General features: G+C 39.4%; 2 protein-coding genes and 1 non-coding gene across 6 annotated transcripts in view; 1 reads left to right on the top strand and 2 right to left on the bottom strand.

Annotated features, from left to right (window-relative positions):
• The window catches only part of MATN2 (matrilin 2), a 123,853-nt gene extending 110,845 nt beyond the window's left edge, over window positions 1-13,008 (top strand). For 2 of the 3 annotated variants that reach the window (XM_063079626.1, XM_063079624.1), the window contains 8 exons: window positions 725-847; window positions 2,181-2,303; window positions 5,970-6,383; window positions 8,626-8,778; window positions 9,814-9,885; window positions 10,213-10,347; window positions 10,725-10,823; window positions 12,340-13,008. In XM_063079626.1, the coding sequence (XP_062935696.1) occupies window positions 725-847; window positions 2,181-2,303; window positions 5,970-6,383; window positions 8,626-8,778; window positions 9,814-9,885; window positions 10,213-10,347; window positions 10,725-10,823; window positions 12,340-12,395 (1,175 nt within the window). In that variant the 3' untranslated portion in view covers window positions 12,396-13,008. The remainder of the gene's footprint in view (window positions 1-724; window positions 848-2,180; window positions 2,304-5,969; window positions 6,384-8,625; window positions 8,779-9,813; window positions 9,886-10,212; window positions 10,348-10,724; window positions 10,824-12,339) is intronic. The other variant, XM_063079625.1, reaches the window with a different exon arrangement.
• Window positions 13,009-17,475: 4,467 nt separating this feature from the next.
• On the bottom strand, window positions 17,476-20,641 carry RPL30 (ribosomal protein L30). 2 transcript variants are annotated; one of them, XM_063079632.1, is made up of 5 exons: window positions 20,564-20,641; window positions 20,403-20,455; window positions 20,001-20,146; window positions 18,438-18,568; window positions 17,476-17,575 (listed from the first exon to the last, which is right to left on the bottom strand). In XM_063079632.1, the coding sequence occupies exons 2-5, from the start codon at window positions 20,421-20,423 to the stop codon at window positions 17,526-17,528; spliced, it is 348 nt and encodes a 115-aa protein (XP_062935702.1). In that variant the 5' UTR covers window positions 20,424-20,455; window positions 20,564-20,641; the 3' UTR covers window positions 17,476-17,525. The 2 variants fall into 2 exon arrangements, with proteins under 2 accessions (XP_062935702.1, XP_062935703.1); XM_063079633.1 differs by lacking the exon at window positions 20,564-20,641 and having other exon boundaries at window positions 20,403-20,557.
• Window positions 17,817-17,948, bottom strand: LOC134364298 (small nucleolar RNA SNORA72). Its single transcript, XR_010021837.1, has one exon. It is a non-coding gene; the product is annotated as a small nucleolar RNA SNORA72 (small nucleolar RNA).
• Window positions 20,642-21,472: the final 831 nt, after the last annotated feature.

Below are 21,472 nucleotides of genomic sequence, written 5' to 3'. Positions count from 1 at the left end.
TTGTTATTTCTGGTAGCACAAATCCCTCAGAGAGGCTACCTTGTGATGAGGCCATTCTTACACGTCAGAAAACAAAGCCTCGTAGTTGGGATCACAACAAGCAGCTTTAGAGTGAACTGCTGCTGTAAATCTCAAGACACCTCTTTGTATAATCAAAGGGGAGTGTGTAACCCTGAGCAAATATTTCCATCCCTATCGGTTATCTTTTTCTGAAGGGTCTCAAAGCACTTTACAAAGAGCAATTTGTGTTGACGCTTTTTGAAGAAAAGATGAATAACTGGAATTATTAGTTTCATTTTTCAGACAGGAAAGCCAAGGCTCCGCCAGAGGTTAAGTGATCCTCCTAAATCATATATTATGTCACAGACAAAGCCAAAATTAGATTTCAGTGCCACTAATCTAAATTGAGGCTTAATCTCCTGAGTAATCACGCCAACAGTGTTTCCATTCTGATATCAGAAACTATGCAGAGAGCTGACAATGGCTTGCATTTTTACGAGACACTGAAGTAGGTGCTGGTGAATGACGGTGATGATAGGAAGTTTGAAGAGTTAGCCCAAATCCCAGCTGCTAAACTCCATCCTCAGTTTTACCTTCCTGCCCCATGGATCCCTGCACTCAAGTAGCAGCACAATCCAGTGGCTGAGATGGATGGATCCTCCAAGGTGAAGCCCATGTAAACTGTATGTCGGTGAAATTGTTTTAACCTGCTTGCTGTCCTCAGAGAAAGATGTCTGCCGGTCAGTAAACCATGGCTGTGAACACATCTGTGTGAACAGCGATGATTCGTACACCTGCAAGTGCTCAGAGGGATTCCGGCTCGCTGCGGATGGAAAACGCTGCAGAAGTAAGTGGCCTTAAGGTGGAGAAGAACTTTTTCATCTGTGGGACTCAGATGGTTACAGAACTTTATTTCATCTTTAAAATCTTCCTGTATTATCAATGTCATAAATACAAGTTCCTGCCTTAGGAAAACACTCTGAAAGTGTTTTGCTAGAGATCAGTTCAGTAGACCCTTAGTCCTTAGGAATTTCTCAGTCGAGGTGCTGATTCGTCAGGCTCTTAGCTTCTTTTCATTTTCTCTCAGCTGTTGGTCCTTTCCACAGTCGTTGTGTGGATGTCCAGAGCCTAGCACAGTGCCTGGATGGTCACTGGACTGAATTAAGATCTGCCAGCAATCACTACAAGGACTGAGGTTTAACTACAGTGCTTTTTCTTCTCAGCAGACCTTATAAGTAAGGGTGGGAGAGAGACTGAATTTTGGAATTTTCTGTGGGTTTTATTTATCTATTCTTTATATCATTTGTTTCTGTAGGTCACTCAGAACATACTCTGAGAGTTTAGTTAGAAGGTGTATTAGTCAGCGTTCTCCAGAGAAATAGACCAATAGATATATTTGAGTACTTAGCAAAGTTCACCGAAAGGGCTGGCCGGTTAGCTCAGTCGGTTAGAGCATGGTGCTCATAGCACCAAGGTCGAGGGTTCAATCCCTGTATCAGCCAGTTGCCCACCCCCAGAATGTTTGTGGAAAGATAGAATTAAAAGACAATACAAATCTTTCTATGCACTTTTCAAAGTACCCCCATTTATGTATATATATATACATATATGCATGTATGTGGACAGAGAGAGAGATTGATTTAAGGAACTGGCTGACATGACCATAGAGGCTGGCAAGCCCTAAATCTGTAGGGCAGGTTGGAGACCCAGGGAAGGATTGATGTTGCAGCTCAAGTCTGAAGGCAGTCTGGATGCAGAATTCCCTCTTCCTCGGCAGACCTCAGTCCTTTTCTCTTAAAGCCTTCCACTGACTGGATGAGGCCTACCTATGTTACGAAGGGTAATCTTCTTTACTAAAAGTCTACTGATTTAAATGTTCACCATATCTAAAAATAACCTTCATAGCATCATCTAGACTGGTGTTTGACCAAGCAACTGGGCACCATAGCCTAGGCAAGGTGACACATACAGTGAACCATCACAGTAACCGGAGGAAGAGAGGGACATGGACACACTAGCTCAGCGAAGTGGGCATTAGAAGAGGTTATAAAGGAGGTTTGAACAGAGATAGATTCTTTTTTAAAAAAGGATTACTTCCGTGATCTCTCCTTACATGACGATTCAATCCAGCTCATTTCTACACTGATGGGATTGTTCTCCTCTCACTACATTTTCCTCAGGGAAGGATGTCTGCAAATCAACCCACCATGGCTGCGAACACATTTGTGTTAATAACGGCAATTCCTACATCTGCAAATGCTCAGAGGGATTTGTTCTAGCTGAGGACAGAAGACGGTGCAAGAGTAAGTGATCTGAACTTGGCTCTCTGCTTTAATTTGGTTTTCTAGCAACTGCTTTGGAGTATTTTCAGGCAACAAATCCCTCACCTCTGCCTCTCCCATAAATATAAATGCGTATGCACAAATACAGAATGAGGAAGAGAAGTCTTAACTGTAGCACCTGCAAAAACACTTTTGGTTTTAGTTGACAATAAGTTCATTATCAGCCAAAGGCTAGAGTACTCTTAAACTGAATAAGAATATCTGTCTCTTCAGAGTAGAGGAAGGAAAACAAAACAAAATAAAAGAATATCTGGACAAGGGAGGTAGAATTGTGCTCTGCTCTATGCTGGAGAATTACACTCAGTTCTGGGCATGATACTTTAGGAAAAGAGATGAATCAAAGGCTTAAACATAAAAAACAAAACAAAACCACAAAACAGCAGAAGAAATCTTGAGAGAAATATTTTATAATCTCAGAGTAAAGTTTTCAAAACGTGTCATGAAATTCACAAGGGGGGAAATATATAGTAAGAGATTAAAGCTACAATATCTTTTTTAACGTATTAGTTATCAGAAAGCAAAAAGTTCGATGATTCCTTATGTTGGCAAAGGTATGTCATAATAGACAATTATAAATGGATCAGTGGTGCCTGAATTGGTACAACCTTTAGGAGGGTAATTTGACAATATATATATATATATTTTTTCTTTCTTTTTCGTGACCAGCACTCAGCCAGTGAGTGCACCAGCCATTCCTATATAGGATCCGAACCTGCGGCGGGAGTGTCACCGCGCTCCCACTGCCGCATTCTCCCAAGTGCGCCACGGGCTCGGCCCGACAATATTTTTAATGCAGTTCCACTTCTAGGAGTTTATCCAACGGATATGTTCATGTGTTCACAAAGCCATATATACAAGGATGTTTTGTGCAGCATTATTTGTAGCAGCAACTAAAAACAAGCTAAATGTCCACCCATAAGAGACTGGTCAAATAAATTATGGTACATCTATACAATAGAATACAATACAGCTGTTAAAAAGAATGAAGCAGCTCTAGATGTATCCCTCAAGAAATTTAAACGAAAAAAAGCATGAATGGTTTCTATGTTACCATTGATGCATTTTGTAAAAGGCTCTAACATATACATTCCCCCACTTTCTCTCTCTCATATATATATATTCTCTTTTGTAATGTTTGAATTTTGTTCCGTGCGCATGTATTATTTTTTAGAAAAATATTAAAGGAATAGGATAAACATGATTTAGAAAGAATAAGCATCATGGTGAGGATGTTCAGTACTATGTTAAGTGGAAAATAAAGGAAAAAACTGGTGATCTTTGTAAAAAAAAAAGACCAGAGTTACCATTCAAATACCAAAGTGATTGTCACCTCATTCATGATTTATATGACACGCCACCACCCCAAAAAGAAAAGACAAGACACTAGGGAGAAACTATACAGCTCAGCACAAGGACAAAGAAACTTTCCATCAGGGAAGCTGTGTGATTAGTTAGTTTGGAGCATGAGCTTTGGGTCAGCTAGACCTGGATTTGAATCCCCATTCATACGGCTTGTGTGACTGGTCAAATTAAGTAACTTCTCTGAATCGCATCTATAAAATGAGAATGATAGCTCACAAAACCATTATGAGAAACACATGAGATAATGTACCTAAAGGTGCTGAGTTCTGTGCAGGCTCGCGATAAGTGCTCAGTAGGTGATCACTACTGCAGTCATCAACAGAGCTTTCCACAGATGGGGCTTTGTTGGTTAAGTGATGAGATCCTCATCAGGAGAGGTGTTCAGGCCCAGGCTGAATGGTGGGGATGTTGTAAAGAGGGGTGTAAGCAACAGTAGGGCAGGAGTAGATGACCTTTAAAGGGCTTATCCAACACTGAAATTCTAGAACTCTGTGAAAATCATGTTCTGAAAGCAAATCACAGCTCTATTCCAGTCTCATAAACTTGACTACCAAAAAGAAAATGCCCAAGGAAAGTGGGAATGAAACAAAAAGCAAACATTAAAAAATTAAATTAAATTAAAAATAAAGATGAAAGTGGGAATCACCCTCCTACAAACAAGTAGCCAACACTTGGGGCATCCTTCTTCCTGGGTCTGAAATCGAATATCTGGGTCCTTCTCACACTGACATTCTTCCCCTCTACCTGGCATTCATTTCCTGGAGACGCCATCTGTGCCCCCTACTGTGCTGGGAGGCTGCAAGTGCTGGCTTTGTTTTGTAAGAAAAGAGTATTTGGGAAAGAAGAGAAAACAGACTCACTGCTGGAAAATTATTTCAGTATTTCTGAAATCTGTTGGAGAGCTACGCGCATGCCACTTGAGTCTTTTTCTGGTTGATTCAAGAACAGGCTGTGAATGTAAATGAAGCTCTGAATTGTCCTTTTCCTCTTTCACTAATAAAGGATCAATAGGCTGAGTAATGAGGACAAGCACTTCATGGAGAAAGAGAACTCAACCCCCCCCCCCACACGGTTACATTGACAGGTTATACTGGACAGGCATAGAAATATTTTCACGTGTGTGTTTTTACTTGCTTATATTTTTGTGTCTCACTTTGAAAGATTAGACAGCTGCTTGATATATAAAAGAGAATGTTATATCACATATTGTACACTGTTCGAAATGAGATCATCCACTTGGGATCTATAAATTTTTCTTATGCAGCTTTATATTGCAAAAAGTCTCTCCACCCCTAAAGTGCTTTAAGTATTTGCATAAAGCTTATCTCTTTTACTGTCAGCCATCTGAGTTGCTGAAAAGCTTCCATGTAGATACAGAATTCATGGTAACAATTTTTTTTTAAACTTTAATAGGTTAGCAGGATACTTACAGGTATGCTACCCAATGAACATCATCTCATTAATTTATTCTGTCAACCAGCATTTATTAAATACTTATTGTGTGCCAGGTATTGGGGGCACAAAAATGAATGAGACATAGTCCTTGCTGAGGAGGAACTCACAGACTGGAGGAGGAGACAGAAACATAATTAAATAATTATTGTGCAATGTGGAGTACTATATACAATAGATTGTAAGCAACTTGTCAGGGGTTTTTGTCTTGGTCTCTATCACAGTCCTGCTGTGCCCATTGCCTTGCACAAAGCAGGTGCTCAATAAATAAATGGTTGAATAGATTAGTAGTGTTATGGGCATATAGAAAGTAACTAATACAAGCTGGGCTACTAGGAAAGCTCCCTGGAAGAAGTGATGGCTGAGCTGAATTGTAAGAATCTCCTCCATTGTGTCAAAATGCCAGCACTAGGGTGATGTCACTCTCCTGCAGTAAAGTTAGAGGAATCTTTTAGGTGTTCCCAGACCCTTAAGTGTGCTCTACATACAGCCCCTCCCAGACTAAGCTGTCAATGTTCCAGGGTGCAGTGTGGAGTTGATTTCCTAGACAATTTGTACATCTGCTTTGTGTTTTTGCTTGTGAAAAATATTATATTTATCAATTTGGCAAGCCAAACATAAAAGGGTATGTAAAATTGTTGTTGCTTGTGACTTTCCTAACAAATCTTGTCTGTCCTGTGGATTATCTAAAGAAAAACAAAAGTGGATCCCCAAAACAGTTATGCCTCCAATTGAAGCATAATTTTCTTCTATTCTTGTGCGTAAATGATTTTTAATTATCTGACTATGTCAACTTTCCTCTCATTCCTGTAGGATGCACTGAAGGCCCAATTGACCTGGTCTTTGTGATTGATGGGTCCAAGAGCCTCGGAGAAGAGAATTTTGAAATTGTGAAGCAGTTTGTCACTGGAATTATAGATTCCTTGGCGATTTCCCCCAAAGCTGCTCGAGTGGGGCTGCTTCAATATTCCACGCAGGTCCACACAGAGTTTACCCTGAGAAACTTCAACTCTGCCAAAGACATGAAAAAAGCTGTGGCCCACATGAAATACATGGGCAAGGGCTCTATGACTGGGCTGGCCCTGAAACACATGTTTGAGAGAAGTTTTACTCAAGTAGAAGGGGCCAGGCCCCTCTCCACACGGGTGCCCAGAGTGGCCATCGTGTTCACCGACGGACGGGCTCAGGATGATGTCTCCGAGTGGGCCAGTAAAGCCAAGGCCAATGGTAATATGGGATGGAGGTGTGGTTTACACCACACAAGGTTCAGGTTTCTTAAACTCAGCTGGCCATAGGATTCTTTGAGTATAGAAAGGTTTCCTGTCAACCACCATTATACATCTTTACTAAACTGCCACCTACAGGCCTTAACAGCACCCCACAAGGAACAAGAGCTTGTTGTGTGTATACGCGCATATATATTTCACTTATATACACACACACATACATACATATACATATCTCATGTGCAGGTACTTCAAAAAGTTCATGGAAAGATTCATATTATCTTTTCATTCTATTTTTTTCCACGAACTTTTTGAAGTACACGTGTGTGTGTCTTTTAACCAATGCTTCAAATGAACATTCTGAAAGCGTGATAGCCTCAGGATAGAGATACTCTTGTCTTTGGAGGTGGCAAAAGTTAGCTTCTGAGAAAATCAAAATGTTGGAAGAAGTTTTGACTCTAAGCTCTTGTTGCTCAGTAAAGGTCAGCCTTTTCACTGAGGCTTTTCTAACCTTGTGTATAATGCAGGGACAGACTTTCAGGGTTACTTCAATTGTATAGATGTTAAGTATGGTAGAGGAGTATGGCCCCTGGCAAAAGGAAACCCAAAAGCCAGGATGGCTGGTAGAGAGTTTACGGTGAAGTTTTTAGATTCCTTGGGGGAGATGAGAAAACTTGAAGTCGTGAAACAACTTGCTTGAAAGCCACCTTCTTTAAGTACCTGTTGAGGGCATATTGCTTTAGCGAGTCCTGTAAGGGGAAAAAGGGTATGCACAGACCAAGGCCTCAGCCAAGACTTGAAGGGCCCAGTGCCTAGATCAGGCCTGGCATACAGTAGATGCATGGCAGTACCTGCTGAGTGAATGAACAAAGGAGTGGTAGGATCAGCAGTCCCACTGGTGAACTCCATTTCTCTTCACAGAAAGGCTGGTTCACATCCACATTCAATCACTACCTTTGTGAAGGAGGCCATTTTACTGATATTGCTCACCTCACTATTCACTCCCTTTTGTCTAGCCCAAGAGAGTGGTAGCCACAAAGTGCCTGCCCTGAATCATCTAGGTGGATTGTAAAGTTGGCTGTTCACACTAGATCAGCTTGCTAGAGCTCACCTTACCCATGGGCCCCTTTAGGCTGCATTCTTAAACAGTATTGGGGGAAGCATCTTGGTATCCAGAGACAGTAATTTGCCCTTTTATTTGTTTCATTAAGACTAATCTACCTTACACTTTCCCTCATTCAAATTTCCACTCAAAGGCAGGTGGTAGGAAAAACAGATGTTTATTTGGTTCTTGAATCACAGATTTGAAGTGACATCTTCTAATGAATTTAATTACTCCTATGGATAGCTAATACAATCTTAAAATAGTACTGTGTATAAAGTCACTGGACTCCTAGACAAATATGTGAAACTTGGCTATTGACCTTACACAGACCTAGAACAAGGCATAACTCTTGCCCCTTGGCTTAGAGAGCCATTTTAAAGTGCATTTTTAAAAATCTAGTTTAATGAATTAGCCAGAATATTAGTGCTGAAAAATGTGGGGAATCAAGCAGAATTTAATTCTTATTGTGTTTTATCTTCAAATGAAGAGTACATGGGGGAAGGGAGTCTAATGATTAATTTGAGTTAGAAATGCTAGAGCAACCTCATATCCCTCTGCAATCTAAGGCTGATGCTTGGGTTTGTTCTTTTTCCTGACTTTGGACATTTCCAGTGCTCTGCAGATTCTCCTTTTCAGCTTAGCACCCTCTCACAAGGCTGTGTCCTTCCAGAGAAGTAGGCAAAAGATAGCTTCACTTGGCTCCAGGCCACTAGATATTCCTATCATGTACCTTTGAGAAGCAGAAACTAGGTTGTAAGGTCATAAATTGACTTGCTTCTTAGAATTCTTCTGGAAGAAATTCCCACTTAGTAAGCCAAAAGATAGTGCTCTTTTCTACTAGTCTATAAGGCTAATTCAGGGGAAAGTTGTAGAAATGTTAAATGACCCTGCCCAGAGCTGAGCAATAGTTGGTGGTTTAACTCCCCAACTTCTCCCAAATGCCTGTCTCTCTCTTGGATCCCTCTTTTGCTCATAGGGCCAAAATAAAAATGCTGGAAAAGGAAAAGGAAAAGGAGGTTGACATAGACCCCTCAAATCACCACTTAATATCCAGCTGGCTTTGGGTATAATAAAATAACTTCCAGACCCTAGGAACACAACTCTAACTATCTTGTTCTTAAACTGCTCTGCACCTTAGGTATCACTATATATGCTGTTGGGGTAGGAAAAGCCATTGAGGAAGAACTACAAGAGATTGCCTCTGAGCCCACAGACAAGCATCTCTTCTATGCTGAAGACTTCAGCACAATGGGCGAGATAAGTGAAAAACTAAAGAAAGGCATCTGTGAAGGTACTGTAATTTACATTTACCAAAGACCTTAGCAAACAGGGCAGCATGAACCCTTGAATGAGAAATTCTCAACCTTTTCCTTCAAAGTGCTCAAAAAAGCACTTTTTTGGTAGGAAGGGCCAGTAATGCCTCAAAACAATAAGAAGAAAAAGGGAAACAGGGGAGAGAGAGGAAGACAAAAATAATAACTACCACTGCTTGAGCACATGTTCTTTGCCAAGCAGTGACAGGTGTTTTGACACGCCAGCATACTTAATTCTCACAAAAATCCTAGAGAGATGATCATTTAACTAAGAAACAATCATTACATAAATCAGGAAAGCTGAGGTGCAATTTCAGCATATACCTCTAATTACAGTAGAGAAGGATGGTAGAATTTTCAAGCCCACTATTAAAAACTTAAAGAATGCCTTTCTGCATGGACTACTTATGTTTAAAGAGTATTAGACTGCCTTCAGAATTGAAATGCTGTTATGCATTTCACTAATTGTACCAGGTATGCTTACACATAGCACTTCTGCCTTTTTTCCTTTTACTCACGTCCTAGGCTTAGTCACCAGTAAAATCCCAGTCTAAGTGCTGTATCTTACTCCTCTAAAAAACTGAGATGAAAGGGGACCAGGGAGGGAAGGCCTTTCAGATGTCTGCATAGATAATGTTTTGCCTCTTGGCGGTTTCATAAACTTGAAATGCTTCAAGTGAAGCTACTGCCATTGCAACTTGATCCTTCAACAACTTCAACTTTTTTTTGTCTGTCCTACTTTCTAGACATAAAACATTTTGGGAGGCATTCTTAAGTAAAAAGATGTAATTAAGAAGTCTGGGCTTCTCTTACTAGAGAGAACTATCCCCCAGAGTGGTCATGGATATCATGGTAACCAATTACTTTTTTGAATCTTTGGTGTTACCAAATGAAACCAAAAAACCCTGGGTTATGGCAGGTAGGTAAGGAGTTGATCTGGGACCAGCTTCCTAAAGAACACATGCATTCATGTGGACAACTATCATTCCTTCTGGTCATCTTTCTCTGCTCAGCTCTAGAAGACTCTGATGGAAGACAGGACTCCCCAGCAGGGGAACTGCCAAGGAGGGTCTACCAGCCAACAGGTAAATTTTAAAAGCAGTGTTTTCAGAATCTTCAGTGGGTGCTTCCATTATGGTTTCCCTCCATATAGAAGTTATAAAGAAGTGAAAGATTTAAATTATGTTAATTAAAACATTTTTTCCTTGATCAGATAGGACACACTCTATATATACTTTACACTGTATTTGGGAACTAACATCTCTGCTGACAGTCTTTTTGCCACAGTTATGTCCCAAAGTAAAGGTCTGTATCAAATGTTAGGAACTCGAAGTACCTAACTCTGCTGATGGCTGTTTTATAACCACAATACTGTTAAGCAGGTGTGACTTCAGTTTTCTTTCTCTTTACAGAATCTGAGCCAGTCACCATAAATATCCAAGACCTACTTTCCTGTTCTAATTTTGCAGTGCAACACAGATATCTGTTTGAAGAAGACAATCTTTCACAGTCTACACAAAAACTTTTCCATTCGACAAAATCTTCAGGTAATTCCAAGTAAAATATTATTGTAAGATAACTTGATGCCAGCCTTTCAGCTTGCCAACAAACCTGGCTTAAAGGAAGAAGGGAGGAAGCAGGAGATAGAATAGTGGAAAAGAGAAGAAAAAACTTAAATGGGAACTAAAAAAACTAAAATAAACTGAAGTAAGTAGCCTTCCCCCTAATCCACAATAAAAGCCACTTCCAGTATTAGAAGCTGTATATAGCCATTTCCTGGTATTTACTTTACTGGATCTGGCAGCATGGAAAAAGTTGAACATTTCTTTCATTATGGTTTCCTCCATATGATGATTCAGTCCTATTATTATGTGTCTGGGCAGTCTGGTGGATTATAGAGGTGAACACTTTCCATCTTTCTCAGGAAGTCCTTTGGAAGAAAAACACGATCAATGCAAATGTGAAAACCTTATAATGTTCCAGAATCTTGCAAATGAAGAAGTAAGAAAATTAACACAGCGTTATATCCTTTTCTAATACTATGCTTCTGTATGAAATCCAGAGTATTACCAAAACTTTACAAATGCTGTATGTGGGTATGTATCAAATGAAGTCATTCTCATGAAGAACAGTAAACTCCAGGAAAGGCTTTTTTCTTTAAAAAAAAAAAAAAAAAAAGCAGCCTGAGAGCCAAGGGCAGGCCAAGCTTAGTGGCAAAGGTCAAGCACTTGGTTGCCATTTGCTATTCTGGGAGTTAGCAATAAGGCCAGTCAGTCAATATGTAAAGAACACTGATTTAACTCCCTCTACTGGTATATGGAAGATATTTACCGGGCCAGAAGTGCAACAAAGGTACAGTATGTACAGGCAAAGGTTGTAGAAGGAAGAGGCTTCACTCAATCTAAACTGAATTTTTCTTTTAGCCTCAAGCTGTACTGCAGCCACATCTAGACTGTGCAGTTTCTGAAGGACCAAGGCACTTTTTTCTTTTTTTGGTTTTATTTTCGTGTGTCAGTTTTTTTTTTTTTTTTTGTCTTGGCAGCCGAGATCTTTTATATCAGCACTGTAAAAGATGAGACATTCTACCAAGGGAATAGCAGAATCCAATGATTCATTAAAATAATATTACAAGTAAGAGGAATGCTTTGGGATAATAGAGAAATGAGGATTCAGTGCTTTTACACATTGAACACCCTGCCAACTGCTCTGAACTTAAAATTACAGTAAGCTTACTAAAGCTGGCTGATATGTATCTCATCGTGCACCAACTAGTCTACCGGGAAATGGTTTTCATTCTGAACTACTTCTTTGCCAATGGGTTTATATAATAAGGAAAAACAGATATAGCAATTCCCTTTCTGAAAGCTGGAAATATGCTTCCCTAAGTAAAATAAAATAATCTGACAGTGGTGAATGTAATGAATCTGGGCTTTTATTCTGCCACCAAAGGGGTAGGTGGAGGGTATTAAGGAGCTTACAGGGGAGACAAATACTTACCTAATGCTCCTCTCTCTCCCTTTTCCCACCCCACCTCTGAAGGTCTACTTCACAAGAGAGTAAAAAAGATATAAAAGAGCATATAGGTCAGAATTCCTCAAAACTGCTACCCCTCTGGCCTCATATGGCATCATGGGTGAAAACTCATCTCCTTTCTCTTTTGACTTCAAATCTTACCTTCCAAGGCCTAATCCTTTCATTTTCTTCTCTTCAACATTATCAATTCTGGTTCCCAGAGGTGTATTAATTTACCAGCAACAGGGGTTTTGAGTGGAATTAAAGTTTTTTAAAAAAAGACAAATTCAAACTAAGCTCTCTGGCTTTGATAATATAAAAAAAAAAACAAAACTTAAACTGAAATATATTTGTCTTGACAGCACATGTTAAACTTACAAATCAGGGTTTTAAAATATTTGACAGAAATGGGAAAAAAAAAAAAGCCTTTTGTTTCCAGACAAATTTTTATGTAGATAAATCAAGTTGTATATGAATGTAAGTAAAAATAGGCAACTCAGATTCTTCTTCCTTAACTTGAGATTTACTAGAAGAAATGACACAGAGAATGGAAGCCCTGGAAAACCGTCTGAGGTACAAATGAAGATTAGAAATGCTCTACATATTTGTACATCATTGTATCAAGGATTGTAATGAAAGCAGTTCAGAGCCCCAAAGCTCTATAATGTTGTGAAGAAAAACATAATCAGTACTGAGAAAGCTGGTTTGCTACACAACAAAGACAAAAAGTAAACACTAACTTGTATAAATTTAGAGGAAAAAAAAGAATCCTTCAGAATCCTAAGATGAGTTTACCAAGTGAGAATAAATAAGCTATGCAAGGTATTTTGTAATGTACTGTGGATATGATTTGCTTCTGCCTTGTCCTGCCTTAGTGTTGCAATCTTATTTGACTATAAAGTTTGCAGTCTTACTTCCATAGAACACTGGCCATAGGAAATGCTACGTTTTTTGTATTGGACTTTACCTTGATATATGTATATGGATGTATGCATAAAATCACAGGACATATGTACTTGTGTAACAAGTTGGATTTTTTTTACACAATATTAAAATTTGCCACTTTAGAGAATGGCATTGTGTAAAATTCTTAGTTTAACTTTAAATGCAAGATTATGTATACACGAGAAATGGCCAACAAGCACATGAAAAAACTGTTGAATCTCTCTGGGAATCGGGAAAATGTAGGTTAAAACAATGACACAATTTTTCACCCATCAGCTTGGCAAAAATTACTATGTTTGACTAGTGTTGATAGGGATATGGAAATACAGGACTGTTGTACACTGCTAACGAGAATGCAAATTTGCTGTCTCTTTGGACAATAAATCTGCCAATACCTAATAAAACTGAAAGCGCACAAAACCTTTAGCAACTGTACTTACAGATATCTAAACTAGATAATTTTAGCACATACATATAAGGAGACCTGTACTAAGAATGTTATTAGTCTGAAAAGCAACAAACTAGAAACCTAAACGTCATTGGAAAGGGAACTGATAAACTATGGTGTAGTCCACACCACAGAAATACAACATTTACAGGAATGCACTAAATCTATGCAGAAACACGGTAAAACTCAAAAGCAAAGATGAATTTAAAAAGCCAATGACAAAATGTTTAGTATGATACCATTTCTGATTTTAAAAATAGAACACACAAACATCACTAGTTGTTCAAAGATACACAAGTATGTATATTTAAGTACAGGAAAGTTTCTGGAAGGATATACACCAAAATGGAAAAATAAGAAAGTAGAAACAGGGACAGAGTCAAAGGGGACTTCAACTATATCAGCTCAAGAAGGCACTTAAGAGCAAGAAACTGTACGTCAGTAAGAAACATTAGATAGCCAAGATGACATCCTTCTCATTGAAGCTACTGTATTTTAGGGTCCAAATTATGCTTTACAAACAAAACACTACATTTCTCAAGACAAGTGTTTCCATAATGTCCTCCCAAAGGTTAGTGTGGTAGAGTAGGAAGGACATCTCTTAGGTCTCAACCTTATCTGAAAAATCATGATTCTTTACAGGTATAAAAGTTGTGACTTAAAATATTAAACCTTGGGCTGGCCCATGGCTCACTTGGGAGAGTGCAGTGCTAATAACACCAAGGCCATGGGTTCGGATCCCTACATAGGGATGGCTGGTTAGCTCACTGGGTAAGCGTGGTGCTGACAACACCAAGTCAAGGGTTAAGATCCCCTTACCAGTCATCTTAAAAAAAATTTTTTTTAAAAAATGTGTGTGTGTGTGTGTGTGTGTGTGTGTGTGTGTGTATATATATATATATATATATAAAACCTTGAGTTTAAATTTATATTTGAGTAATGCACTTGACCCTGAAAACACAGGTTTTCATTAGGAAGTAGTACTGACTTGGGTTGACATTACTTTTGAGATATAATCAGTTCAGGCATTGCTTCCAGGTGTCTCAATTCTACTTCACTCTGTTGTGTTCAAGCTCCCTCTAGTGGCTCAAAAGATTGTTGCCCCCCCCCGACCCCCACCCCTCCCTTTTTTTTTAGCTATTAAGTACATTTCATCAGGTTTTCAACTTTCCCCAACTTAGGTAGAAAACAACAACCTCCAACCAGTCCATCAAAATTTGCAGATTAATCCAAGATACCTGAGGATTGTTTAAAATTTGAAATATTTGTTTTCCTTGTTTTTGCCACCTGTACATAACAAAGTAAGGGTTTTACATTCCATTTTCATCATTTATTGTGACCTTTCCATGCCTTAATTCCATCTACAAAGCAGGGTTAAAGTAGCATCTCATTGGCTTGTCAAGATTAAATGAGTTAAGATATACACTACCTAGTAAAGTACCTAAAACATTCTAAATGCTTAGTATTAGCTACTATGTTTTCGTTCTTCAGCAGCCAAGAGCATTCTGACAAAAGATGGTGCTTCGGCTAAGTGTATGGTTAGTGAATGAGAAGACAGAATGAATTCTATGCTTACATAAGGAAAGTACTTTGGCAGATTCCCAGCCCTAAATTATCTTTTGAAGCCAGCAGGTAGGAGGTAGTAAACTACATAATGGTAAATGCACAAGTTGTTCAAGAACTACTATCAACAAGATGAAGATAAAATTCTGGACTAGGCAACCACAGCATATCAAAGAGAATAAAGTAAATGTTCAAGCCCAGAAGTCATTATTACTCTACTTTTTGGTAAGTGACACAAAGTTGAATATGTTGAACCTCTAGTAGGACCTTAGTTCAGTTAGAAACAGATGTGATTAATACCATAACAAAGGTTCTAAGGTTAACTAAGAGGCACCTAATCTAAACTGGAAGAGGACGTTGGGTTTGCCCGCAGAACAAGTATATAGGTAGGCCTGAAAAGAAGGGGGAGAGGGAGGAGACAAGATGCAACTGCAGGCAGAGGGAGGAGCAGGTCTAAAGGATAGCTGGTAGCTGTGAGAGCAGATCAAAGAGTAAAGTTTTCCTTGAAACAGATGGCTGTCTTCCAAATCACCCAAACAATTGCATTTACGACCAGTCCAAGATTTGGTTTCTGCTCTATATGCCATTTGCTCCTGCCACCATCCCATCCAACTGCAATTCTTAACACATTCCACAATATCCAACCTCTTCTTTGGGACTTTTATCTCCATACCCAACAGACCGTTCAGTATAGGTATGGAGTAAATCCAATTGGCTGGAATTTCTGCAATCCCCTGCATATTTAATCAAAGTAATATCTTTTAATCAAACTTACTACTTTGATTAAAATCAGAAAAGAATATTTAAAAATGCCACCTTACACCTGTCCAGATCTTCCTGGCCACCACAGCTACCCCAGGCCAGAATGAGTGAGGAATATTTCTTGCCTAAGGCTTTCAACTCCTCTTCTCTGAATTTTAAACTCCTTTCATACTGAAAGAAACATTAGTAACTGCACAAAAAGCACATAAAAAGAAAAGGAAAAACCAAATGATCTTATAGCATATTCTCATTACCTAAGAAAAAGGCCCCGGAAATCATAAACTTTCTAAAACCATCATTCCAAAATGCCTGCAGCCAAAAAGTTATTCAAGAGAAACATTGCAAAGAAATGGTACACTGGCATCTGCAGTACTGTATTCTTAAGAAATTAAATTGGAACTAATCAACTTAGAGGGAAAAATAATTCAAAAACCACCCAAATTGCATGAAAAGTCCACTTGTGGGAGAAATTAACAAAGCAAGCACACAAACTTCTTTAATCAAGATACTGAAACACTTTGAACTATGGAAACAAGCTAAACAGCATCAGACACCAGTACTCAGACCAAGCGATTCTTATCAAAAATAGAGATTTCAAACATTTTAAGTCACTTTGGGCACACCAGTCTCTGGATAAGCAAACATGAACACCCTAGAACATTCAAAAATTTTCATACACTTCAGTTGCTCTTAACCAGGAGAGATGCTAGTTTAAAATTGACAACTGAGGTGATTGTTACAATGACATGAAAGGAAAACCAGGAATGAAAAACAAGTCTCCACAGCCCTCCACAACAAAGAATTGTCCCATCACAAAATGTCAGTAATGCTCCCAAATTGAAAAATACTGAGTAAATGAACCAGTAAAACTCTAGTTAGTAACAGCCACTCTCCAAAGTATAACCACAATTTCAGATTAACTTCAGACATAAATTAATATCATGAAATGCTACCTTAAAAGAAACCAAATCTCTCACCTCTCAAACTGGGATATGACCCATCCACAGTTGTTACATAGCTATTAAAAGCTAGAGTCCCCTGACTCCAAGTTTGCTAAATGTTTGACTTTCTGAATAGTATACAGCAGGCATCATTTCCTATGTCTCACTCCTTTACCATCAAAAATTGCCAGAGAGAGAGAGAGAGAGAGAGAGAGAGAGAGAGAGAGAGAGAGAGAGAGAGAGAGAGAGAGAGAGAGAGAGAGAGAGAGACTATAAAAGACACTGTCATTTGTGACACTTCTGTAGCCTCCCACAAAGCCAAAGTAGACTTCACAGGGTATACCCTACCAGAACATTCAATTTTGTAAATTCAGATGTAGCTAAATCAGTATTTTCCCTCAAATTAATTCCTCTGCCTGTTCCAAAGGATATTAACATACATACGTGGAAAAACGGTTCCATGGGACATACTCTCAGGAGATGCAGTATGCAGTTTCCCAAAAATGAACACAGTACATCTTTTGGGACTAAATGATATAAAACATACTCTGGCAATCTTGGACTTAACAGTTGCTGAAGATCTGAGATTGTTCTGAAGTTGTCCAAGTACATTTCTTCTACTCCAACCACTGTACAACCTTAAGAAAGATCCTTCTTTGTTAAAGTTCAATAGAATTTTCCCAGCCTATGGCATTTTTGCTACTAAGATTTGGAAAAATGCAATTCTGGCTAAATTCTGAGTGCTTAACCTTGCTTGCAAACATATTTAAATACAAAATGCAAACCAGCGTCCTTAGACTGGAATTATGAAAATTAAATCTCTTATTACTAGAAAGGAACTCTAGAGCATTCTCTTTCCAAAAACAGGAAAACAGAAACTGGGATGTGTAACTCTTCACCCAAAAGTCTTGTCAACACATCTAGCTGCTTCATCCTCTCTAACCCTACCTTCAGGAAAGTGTACTGAAACAAAAAAACGTAAAGAAAATATAATGGCTACAGTGTATTTAAAACAAGCTCTGGCAAGTTTTATTAAAGAAAAATTTTGCATGGTTTACTTTTCACCAGTCTGTTCTGGCATGCTTCTAATGATATCAGAATCACCTAAAAAAAAAAAAAAAAAAAAAAGATACAGTAATTTTACAATTCATTTAATGGCAACTGGTAATCATAAAATTTCCCTACTCTGGTTATGCCTCCTTTAGACAAAAGTCTGCAAATTAGCACCATTTGCAAAAGTTATTCTAGCTGTACTATCATTTTTTAAGGTTGAACAAAGATAATCTAAAATCACAGCCATTATATGATCACACAAAATGACCAAATAATAAGTAAGTCAGACATGGTTTATCACAAGCATTTATAAAACCAGACCTAGGGAAAGAACTAGGTCTGGGGACACATGCATGGTCTTAATATAGCGAATGTTTAGCCTGTTCTGATTATTACAAAATCAGAACAGCGAGAATATTCGCAGTATTTTATAAATTAACTAAAAAATCATTAAGTTCAAAACAGAATATGTATTTGTAGGCAGTTTTCTCCCCTTCGGCCTAATTTTACCTGTCTGTTCCCAGGCAGCAAGGAAAGATCACTTTCTTCCACTATTTCACCTGATTACCCGCCCCCCTCATAATCACCAACTTCCTAAGTCATTATTTCTTAGGAAATTCATGATCTCAAAGGAAAACAATTTTCATTTATAACAAAGCTAATTATTTTTATTTTATTTTTATCAATATACAGTGTAGTTGATTTTCATGTCCCTTTACCAATTCTTCCTTCCCCCACTCCCCAAAGTTAATTATAATGTACTAGCATTCATTATCAATTCTCTGAGAAATAAAACTATAGGATATCCCTTGCTATATCCAAATTCTTACTATCTGAACTTAGGAATCAAAGACATTTGCATAGCAAATACTTATATTACATTATGAAGGAAAAAATGATTTAAAAAGCATACCTGGATCAATGATAGCCAGTGTGCATACTCTGTAGTATTTCCCACATGCTGTGCCCAATTCAATATTATTGCCACTGTAGTGATGGACTCCAGTTTTGGCTAACATGGCATAGTACTCTATTTCAGATTTCCTTTGGGAACCAAAAAAGGGCAAATAAATGCCTTACCCAAGTGACTGACAGACTAAATGATACTACTTCTCTTGTTTTAATGTTGGTGAGGCCTTCAAACAGTAAACCACTTATTACTCTTAAAATCATATTACCATATCCATTAACTAATACAAGCCAACCTCTACTTAGAGCCCTTTCAAGTGACAGGGCAATCAGCAAATACCTGATGAGCACCAACTATATTTAAGACAGTATCTATGTGCATGGTAGAGGGTAGGATGCAAAAAAATATAAAGCATTATTTGCTCAGCAATAGTAAATGCCAGACACTGTACATTATGTAATTCCTATGACAACCGCTAAAGTAGGTGATTATGTACTCCATGTTTTTTAACTAATGAAGAAAATGAGACACAGAGTATGTGCAAGATCCAGAATCCAAATCCAGGTTATCTTCAAAAGATAAGCTATTTCTATCACCCTCCAGCACCCTAAATCCTAGATGGGGAGTGACATTATTTACCCAAAGAATTAACATTTCGGTGTCAATTTAATGGATACGAATAGTTTTAGGAAGTTGAAAGGAGTCCTACAGATCCCTGCCACTCAAAGTGTGGATTCACAGAATAGTAAGAGTGTCACAGGGGCTTTTTAGAAATCCATCTCAGGCTCCATCCCAGACCCACTGAATCAAGATCACCCATAATCATGTTTGAGAAGCACTACTATAGAAAGCATGTTTTAAAGTTTGGAACAATTGCTTGGATTAAAACCAAACCATGGAATGGAATGAATACAGCACTCCAGGCTTTGTACCGACACCCTATATAAGATGCTGTGAGCAGAGTATGCGTTGCCACAGAAAAATCAATGAGGGTAGGGGACTGATCGCATGGCTTATGTTCTGTTAAGGTCCAAGTTTCTTTAGCTTATTTACAATACCCACTAAGTTCATTTTCAAAACAGTGAGTCAAACATAAACCATGGCTCAGAGAATTTATAGTGTCGGCTGAACAAGGTGATTCTGTGATAACCTGCAACTCTACAGTCCTACCTGAACTTTTCTTACCTGGCTTTTCTTTCTGGTTTTCATAAAATAAATCAGCTCTAAAGCATCTCAAAGCTAAAAGAATGACCCCCCAAAAAACCAGGACACAAAATACACGAAAAAACAAATTATGTGTATGTGCTTCCCTCAAACTTTGACGTTGTATGTTTTTTGCCGCTCCTGTCACACATTTCTCCCCAAAGATACACTTACAGAAGGAAAGATCAGGGATCAAGAGCCAAACATCATAATAGTAACCGTAATATTCTGCAAGTGTTCGCTTGGAAAACAAGTTTTACATAAAATCGAGTTCATGCTACCCAAAGTACAAGTTTACACTCCTGGAAATTCGCTCACGATTAATTCGCGGTGGGCGACACAAGCTGAAGGTCCTTCGGTTACCTCAGAGCTGGGCAGTTGTTGGCGAGAATGACCAATTTCGCTTTTCCTTGTCGGATCATCTTAAGAGTCTGCTTGTACCCCAGCACGTACTTTCCGCTTTTCATAACGAGCTGGAGCCTAGAGTTGATCGACTCCAGCGATTTTTTCTACAAAGCAAACATTTAACATGCACCTTCAGTGATCGTTTATAACCACCTCAAAACTGGATCTAGCTTTCTGGAGCCGAGCCCCTTAATAAAATCTTCGAAGTGGAGGGCCTCAAGTCATTGGGAGGGGCTCTCGGTTTCCCTTTGGGACCCTCCAAATGCCAGTGGGCATGCTGTCTCTTCAGTGTACTAAGATCTGCCCGCCCCGGCCGAGAATCATGTCTCCACGTGAATCGGCCTGGGCCGCCTCACTCACCGTCTTCTTTGCGGCCACCATCTTCCTGCCTTAGGTGCGGGAAGGCCCCCAACCTAGAACATACAGAGGACAGGACAGGAAGTTTAGGACCCGGAGCTCCAAACGGCAACCTGCAAGACTTCGCACGCTGCCTAAGCTTCAGGCCGGTGTACCCCACTCACCAAAAGCGGCCGCCAAGATGGCCGGGGAGCAAGAAAAGAAGGAATTCCCACAATGCAAAGCTTTTCACGGCTAGCCGGGACGCCACGGCCGGAAGCGGAAGCAAATATCAAGCGGAAGGGGCGGAACAAGAAGCCGGAAGTGGGGGCAAAGAGTGGTTGCTATTAGTGCCGCCGAAGTGGACCCAGTGTTCGCGTTCCTCCGTTGTGGGTTATAATAAGCCTTTGGGGATTGTGTTGCTCTTCTGCTGCGAGCTGCGGGCTTAGGAACCAAGGAGCATCGAACCCGGCGGGAGTTGGTGAAGCCGACTCTGGATGAAATGGGAGGGACCGTGTCTGTGACCACGGTCGTCATGCGGCTGAGCTCCCTCTGCCCCGGGAGGGCTACGGTGCGCCGCAGCTTCCACATCTACCCTCCGTCGGGCAGAAGCAGCTGAGTCCACTCTCCTCCGCTCGCCCAAGTTGCCAGTCACTCGGAGAACGGGTGGGTTCTTTTGTGGCTGTCAGCGTGAACTCGTGAGCCGAAATTGCACAGAGGGAGGGAAAAACAGGTCTAGTTTAAAAAACTTGCTGTGAACGATGGACCTTGGTGTAAATGTCCAGTGACAGATCATTCAAAATATTAGTCGTGAAAGACCCCACCAGCACCAAAAAAAAAAAAAAAAAAAAGTGAAATCAGACCAGCAGGTAAGCTATTTCGCTTGTCCTCTTTCCCTGGAGAAGGACGTAAGAGGGAGGAACCACCGACCTCCTAACCCCGAAAAGCGCGTGCTGTGCCAGGAACTATGCTATTTATCTATATTGTTTATTTAATAGTTACAAAAAAGTTGAGATATGGTAACCTTTTTATTTTCCGGTTTACATATCTAGTTTATTGCTGGAGCTAGGACCAGAACCCAGGTCTGTAACTCA

Source organism: Cynocephalus volans, chromosome 15 (genome assembly GCF_027409185.1).
Source record: "Cynocephalus volans isolate mCynVol1 chromosome 15, mCynVol1.pri, whole genome shotgun sequence".
NCBI classification, from domain to species: Eukaryota; Metazoa; Chordata; class Mammalia; order Dermoptera; family Cynocephalidae; genus Cynocephalus; species Cynocephalus volans.
The sequence above is the reverse complement of the archived record's forward strand: the minus strand, read 5'-3'. Positions and strand labels throughout refer to the sequence as shown.

Excerpts from the sequence above, each read along its gene's own strand:
- RPL30 (XM_063079632.1), bottom strand. The coding sequence starts at position 20,423 with ATGGTGGCCGCAAAGAAGACG. Across the intron at positions 20,147-20,402 it reads TGGTGGCCGCAAAGAAGACG|AAAAAATCGCTGGAGTCGAT; the intron begins GTGAGTGAGGCG and ends TTTGCTTTGTAG. Across the intron at positions 18,569-20,000 it reads AACAACTGCCCAGCTCTGAG|GAAATCTGAAATAGAGTACT; the intron begins GTAACCGAAGGA and ends TGGTTCCCAAAG.